General features: G+C 40.4%; 1 protein-coding gene across 1 annotated transcript in view; it reads left to right on the top strand.

The window, feature by feature from the left end:
* LOC138041034 (prominin-1-like) overlaps nt 1-7500 on the top strand; it is a 30058-nt gene that overhangs the window by 18209 nt on the left and 4349 nt on the right. Inside the window, exons 15-23 of the mRNA XM_068886804.1 lie at nt 161-245; nt 1406-1552; nt 3421-3498; nt 3835-3927; nt 4628-4681; nt 5358-5438; nt 5737-5805; nt 5926-6015; nt 6420-6625. Of these exons, the coding sequence (XP_068742905.1) occupies nt 161-245; nt 1406-1552; nt 3421-3498; nt 3835-3927; nt 4628-4681; nt 5358-5438; nt 5737-5805; nt 5926-6015; nt 6420-6625 (903 nt within the window). The remainder of the gene's footprint in view (nt 1-160; nt 246-1405; nt 1553-3420; nt 3499-3834; nt 3928-4627; nt 4682-5357; nt 5439-5736; nt 5806-5925; nt 6016-6419; nt 6626-7500) is intronic.

Raw genomic sequence — 7500 nt, forward strand, 5'->3', positions numbered from 1 at the left:
ATCGATCGGAGTACTCCGTCGCATCATCGATATCCTAGGGCTACTCAGTGTCTTTTTTCCAAAAAAAGATAAGTGATCATGAGTTTCCGTAATGCTTTCGTCGCAAGTGAAAACCATACTAAAACCATAAAATCCCGCTTGCTAATTTTTAATCTTCCAGGCGATGCAATCAACACGAGACGCCCTGGGAACTCTTGCGTCTGGACCAGAAATTTAACTTTGAAAACATGACAAGTTACAAATCTGTAAGTCTTTGCACCATCCTGCACTCCATTTTTAAGTAAGAATTCTGTCGTCAAAAATCCACGATGATGTTGAAGAATCCAAACGTACACTTACCAGAATCAGTTTCTCCTACTCCTCCCTGGCAACCTTTAAATGTAGAACTTTAGAATGTCAGTTTATTTAACATTTAAATGCAACTAATCTCTATTCTTTTCATTTTTTAAATATATTAACCTAGATAGAGACTCGAATTCAGCATTTCCTTGATTTGGCCAAACATATTCAGTACTAAGCACTCATACAAAATTGTAAATTTGGGGCTCACGGATTTAACATTAACTCCGTGAGCCCCCAAAATACAATTCTCGGCGTCATGCAAGATTTTAGTCATATCCTGCACGTATTGTTGTGTAGTTGTTTTTCGCTGCTCACACCCTTGCAGGAACGTGATTTGTACTTTGTAAATAAGGTATAAAGTAAGTTCCTTTTAACCATCTTGTTTCAAACTCCCTGATGAAGTCTGCGTAATCAGACGAAACCGGTCGGAGAAGTAAAAGCAAGTTGACAAGATCTGTTGCTGTGTGCTGCTCACTAGTATTTATTTAAAAAATTAAAAAAACTGGGGGTCATACGATTAGAGCTAATCGTATGACCCCCAAAATATAACAACACGCAATAACAGATGTATTTGGGCGTTTCTCGTAACGCCCCGTAGTCAGCGTATCTCAGCATATTTTAGTTATTATTCGTGGTAAGGTGTAGGCTAAACTTAGCATACCTATATGCTGTATATGCTGCCCTATGGTAGTTGTATTCATTCCCTGAAGAAGTCTCAGTTTGAAACGAAACGCGTCGGAAATAAACGATAAGTATACAACTACAAGCAGTCTTCCTTTGTGCCGCTCACTAGCCCTTGTTGAACAATTAAAAAAAAAATAATTAGTACGCTTTAGTACTGTCAGATACATCTATCATGTCATGCTTCACGCCAGTATTGAGGAGAAGCGTAAAGACACAACTTTCTCTTGTGAATATTGTGGCGATTTTTTCATCGCGTGCTGACTGTAGTTAACCTTGGCTCATTTTAAATCGCACATTTGCTGAGAGATGCTTTGCCCAAATTTTGCAAATTGTTATTATCATAATTTTGCCTGTTATGCATTCTCCATCTTCTTTCCAGAAAATTCCGTCAATGGATGAAGTTCTTGCGCGGTTAAACGACACCTTGATAAGTGTTAGACTTGTTTCAGATGACACCAGAAAAGCTGTCAATGATACTTTTAGTTCTGGTGTACAAGAAATAGAATACTTCAAATATTCTACGGAGGTAAATATACAACCACTCCACTCTCCAACCTCTGGAAATATTTGTATTCTCGTGTAAACCTAGAACAAGCATGGAATCGAGGCTGATGTGTGTGGTCCTCACGAGATGTAATCTGTTTCTCTCTGAGCCTCAATCACACCCTCGCTCCAGTCCATCCCCACGGTTGGGCATGAAATCCGTGATAAGGCTGCTTTACGCAATGGCTAAAATTGCGTTCATAACTACGAGGATCATAGCTTCACTTGATTTCATGTCCCCAGTTTAATATATGATTCCTTTCATATATCACTTCATTCGTTGATTCATTCATCACGGGAACATCAGAACCCACAAATGACCAACTCCTAACGTCAGTGGCTTTATAGCCGCTCAGTTGGTGAGAGCGTCGCACCGGTATCGCGAGGTCACGGGTTCAAACCCCATTGAAGTCCTGCATTTTTCAGGCTGCTCTACGCAATTGCTAAAATTGCGTTCATAACTGAGAGGATCATAGCTTCACTTGACATTGCTACCGGTATACCTGTAGTAGACGACGGCATACTAAGAAAAATCGGAAAGAGAAGCGACGGCATCTTACTGAGAATGTCCCTCAGAGTTTCCTAAGCGTCGAGCCCTATGAATGAATGAATGAATGAATGAATGAACGAACTTAGGTGTCAACTGTATTTAGCGTTGACTTACTACTTCGAGACAATGTACAGAAATCAAATCAAATCAAACAACAAATAGAGCGGTTTTCAATCGAGTGTCCCAAAACCAAAACCAAAGTAATTACTTTGGCCAATCAAAAAGCACGGAGGCAATCCAGTAAACCAATCAAAACTCGAAGTAATTATACGTAGCCGACACAAAGCGCGGGAAAATGTGCACGCGCGAGCCACGATTGGTTTTGGTTTCATTTCTGATTGGTTGAAAAAGTGACGCGAGAACTTTGAACCAATCGCTGAGTGAAGTAATGCAAAACCAAAGTGATTCGCTAATTACTTTTTACACTCAATTGAAAACCGCTCTATCAAATCGCAGGTTAGTTTTTGAGGAGAGTGGAAAACCTGAGTAAAACCTCTCGGAGCAGAGAAGATAACCAACAAACACAAACAACATGTAACGCCAATTCTGAGAATCGAACCCGGGCCACATTGCATGGTGTGAGGCTAGTGCTCTCACAACCAGCGCATCCCTGTTGACTACTACAGTTGGTCGCGTCAGGTTCAAATACCGTTCGGACTAACGAGCTGATAAATACCTCTTACTAAAGTTTCCATATGATCCTACAAAGGTCTGCGATCGGTTTGCGACACGATCGCCGATAGGTCTGCACCACGTCGCAGACATAGGAAACATTTGTACCCGGCGTCTGCGGCGATCTGCGGCACACCGTATGGATGATCGGGAAAGTTGAATCTAGTTCTACTTTCCCGACCATTACAATGCTTCCGACTAAGACAATTTTTAATGGAAACGTGTGTCTGAGATGATCTGTGTCCTTTCGGCGACACACTAATGTTTGCCTTGAAACACATGTCATGTGTCCAATCAGACTTAAGGAAGTGCTTGGCTTTTTCTCCTCGCTTCGCAGAGGATGAGTGGTACGCTTGTTTGCGATCGCTTCAGATTTAAATGGAAAAATTTGCCTGCGGCGTTTACGATCGTCTGCGATAAGACCGATGCAGACAGCTTCCGATTGTGTCGCAGATCGTTGCAGATCATATGGAAACCAGTTCGAGGTCCGTGCTGTCAATTACGGACAGAGTTTTTTCCCTTTGATTTATGGCCGAAGCGCCCCTAAGCGTGAGGCCATAAATTTGTTTACATTTCCTTAATACTTTCTTCTCTTTAGCGCCGAATTTTATATTTGCTTTATTTTGCAGACAGCAAAACCTTTGTTGAAGAACAGCTTGTCTCTGGAAGCATTTGCAAATGACCTGGAAACCGCGGCAGCGGAACAAGTTAGTAATGTTAATTTGAGCCAACGAAAAGAACGATGCGAGCGAGATAGAAAACAACTGGCCAAAAGAACAAGTGCAATTGATAATGACACTGAGAGAGCTCGACATTATAAAGAACATAGCTTCGGTACTGACGCATTCAAAACTGTCTAAGATTTTTGAAGTTCATATGCCTTTTCTTATCAAAAGCGAAACAGAACTTTGAATTGTAACTTTTTGAAGATAAATCGGAATTTCGCTACGCGGGAAGCGGGAAATAAAAAGTGCATGAGAATTTGATGCGAGAATGGTAAGCTTATGACTGAGCTCACTACTGATTGTTTCGTTCTCCTAAAGGTTTCAGCCGGAGTTGCCGAAAAGCTGCGTTCAACCAAAGACACTTTAAAAACACTAGACGATGGCACTGTCAAGACGTCACAACCAGTAGTGGTGAGAAAAAAATTCCTGATCATAACCCAGAAATCTTGATCTGGAATGGAATCATGTGGCAGCCCATCGGTTTTCGGTATTATCGTGTGAGCAGCTTACTGTTCTTGACATTGGGATCCCTATGCCTTAAATGCCAGATAAAAAGTCGATTTTAGGATTTCACTAGACGATCTCACAGTACACATGCCCAGCGGTTTTCATGTATGTTTCGTTTCTTATTTCTTATTACCTTGCTGTTTTTTTGTTTCCATCTTCTGCTTGTGTAAAAGAACTTAGTGGTAAAATTTGTTGATTCCTACAAACATGTACTTTCTACAATATGGTGGTCATGTATATTTTTAATAAAATAAATCTGTAAACTACATTTCCATGGACGTTAGGGCCTGGCTAAACTGGGAAACATTGTCCATAAATTAAACAAACGCAGAGACAGGGATGACAAGAAATAACTTGCTCGCATTTTGTTCCAAGGCTTATAGTTAATTTCTTTCTTACTCTCTGGTTGACAGACTAACAGACGGACCAATAGACTTAATTACAGACGAGCTAACTGACTGAGTGGCTAACAGACATATTGATGGACTGAAGCTCTAGCAGACTGACCGAACGATTGTCTGAAACAGGTCAATCCGTCCTTAAATGGACTGTAACTTGATTAGTCGTTTTTAATTGCTTTTTTTACCCTGATGTTCTTTTATAGTCTGGACTTACGCAGAAATCTCAGATTTTAATGACGAAGAACATGAATGTCATGGTAGGAAAAAATATTTTGTTGACAATCGGAACTATGTTCTTGGCCTTTCACTGAGAGATAACTCCGTCGTCAGATCGTGGTGAAACTGATGACTTGTTTTCGAACCAGACCTTGACTTATATCTTTAAATGAAAACACCATAATGCTTATTATTAGGTAAATTTAACTGTGCACCTTTTCAGGCTTTTGTAAAATTCCAACATCACCATCGCAGCGAATGAACATAGGGCTAAGCAAAATTGTTAAATCGCTGTTTGGTAGGACATAGCCGCTGGCTACCATGGCATTATTAACTAAGGTCTTATCATGGAGATAGTACTCACAAATCTGGGAGGGGTATGTTGTGTGCTGTTGAGACCAAATTGACCACAGCAGTGGAAAGTTTGCGAACCGGCAGTGTGTGGGTTCCTAATCGTTGTACATACTCAGGTTATCGACCGTGCATGTTATGACACGCGACCCAGATAAAAGGTCTACCCATTTTCGATCCCCCCACATCTGAAATAACGGGTAGAGGGATAAATATTGCTTACCACTATCAGCTAAAGCATTCTCAAAGTGTTGTCTGTGAACATTCTATTGGACATAAGAAAGATTCCTCAACAAATATTATTGAGGCCAAAGGTGTTTTTTCGACCGTTTTTTATTTTTGTTTTGCTCTTTTTTCTCCCTTGAGAACGATGCAAATAGAATAGACCTCTCCAGAGTAAAATTCAGAAACATTCTGGAAGGCGAGGGACTAGTTCTAGCAAATGAGGTATGTCGCTTTTTAGGGGTTCGAGCTTTGGCTCAATATGTGCTTATTGACTGAGTGGGAGGGCCGAACAAGACATATCTGGCCCGAGGTCGTGGCGTACCGACCGAGCTCCATGACCTAGAAATAAGATCAAATGAAAAATTTTGTTCAAGAAGCTTGTCTTTGTCTTGTGTCGATGATTATAGTTTTATCTGATTCTCGTTGAGACCACTTGCTCTAAAATAACTATGCAGACGAAATCAAGAGGTAAAGGATTTTGTTAATCAGTCGTATGATTACAAACCTAATTTCATTACAGGCGGGTAAAAAGTCGCTAACACGAATCCTAAGTTGGATGGATCAGTATTTAGAGGACTCAATAAGTAAGGTATGAGATTCAAGAAACTTCTTTTACAGAGCAAAACTCTCGAATGTACTGTTTATAGAGCCATTGTGGTATAAAATGTTATGATAATAATTCTGTTGTCGTTTCTCCTTGTTTATTTAGCTCCGAAATGACGTAGGAGATTGTCACCCAGTCAGGAACGTGTATGACGTAATAGTGTCCGACTTGTGCGATAATGCTGTTAGCCTCGTCGTAAGTATTACTCATGAATTAACTATTGTTCTTAAAAACCCCCAAACTTTATAATAGTAAATTACTTCCCTTTTTCATTTCAGTTGTCCAAAGCGGGGTTATAAACTAAAAAGCTCCAAAATTTCGTTTGTTGAATTTGTTACTCCAACGAAGGTCATGTGACCGCCGACCGGATGGCTTTCATGTGGAGCCTCAAGACAAAGCCGATTAAACTTCACAGGGGGAAGTGAAGTGAAGTTATTTTATTTATTTGAACGAGAGCATCAACGAATACTTTTGTTATCGACACCCTGCAATATTTGCCTCAGTTATGTTTCGCACAGAGGATATAGCATGCACGACATGTAACACAAACCATTCTACATTATTATGAAGAGTGATTAACTGCTAACGTATCTTCCCAGAACACCATGTGGCTATGCCTTGGTGACATAGCATTGCTCTCTGTCGTAACCATCATCCTTTGCGTGCGTCTTGCAAAGCATCTTCGGCGTGCAAAAAATGGTGAAGACAGTTATTCTGAAGAACTCGGCACATCAAACTACGGGGTCCCCACGAGGCTGTTTGACAGGTTCCCAAAATTGAACACCAAAAGGTTTACTGTGCCATGGTAAGTAATGTCTACAAAAAGAGGTAAGCAAACATGCTAAATGTCGTTTGCTGGCCTCTCCGTAAGTTTACCGAGGGCTGAAAACACTGATCTATGACGCCGGGCTTGCATTTTTGTCTCCCCTGTCACCATCACGTTTAAACCTTTTCTCGGTAAAAGTATAAAATCGTCCGTCCTCGGAGACCCCGGGGCAATCAGTCGGGGCGGGATGAGAAAATAACGGGCAAAATTGGGAATTTAAGGAAGTCCCGATTTTTCCCGTGGTTTCTCGTACTGTCCCGACTGACTGTTCCTGGATCTCGTCCAGCATAACCCAACTAAAATCTATAACTGTCTCAATTGGGGGTAGAAAGGTTATATCTGAAGCTTCTCCCCGTCTCCGTGACAGAAAAAGGGGTGATTTTTTAAAACCTTTGACTTAAAAAAAAATGGGCTAAAAATACAACTAAACTCACTACAGTAATTCCTGAAGTAATTACATGAACCACAAGAAAACGGAATTTCGAATTTATACATTTATTATAACTCATGCACGATTTTAACAAGTTTAGAGTACACTATTTTTAAAGTAAGTTACTTTCTAAATAAAGCATTTTCATAATTTTTAATTTCATTAAAATCATTTGACTCGACTAGTATATTCTTTTTAGGTTTAAAGTGTAAGTATTAAACGGAAAAAATTAAACACGAAGACGCGCTATTGTTGGCTTTCAGCTCACGTGATCAACAGCCATGATTTTCAACGAAAACAAAAAAAAAACGTTTGCATAATAATAGAGTTGAATTCCCGGAGGATTTGGTCGGGGCTCCAACATGGCGGCCGTTTCTTTGTTTAAGGGCTCCAACATGGCGGCCGTGACGTCATGTGAATACCG

The sequence above is a fragment of the Montipora capricornis genome, chromosome 3 (assembly GCF_036669925.1).
Source record: "Montipora capricornis isolate CH-2021 chromosome 3, ASM3666992v2, whole genome shotgun sequence".
In the NCBI taxonomy this organism is placed as follows: domain Eukaryota; kingdom Metazoa; phylum Cnidaria; class Anthozoa; order Scleractinia; family Acroporidae; genus Montipora; species Montipora capricornis.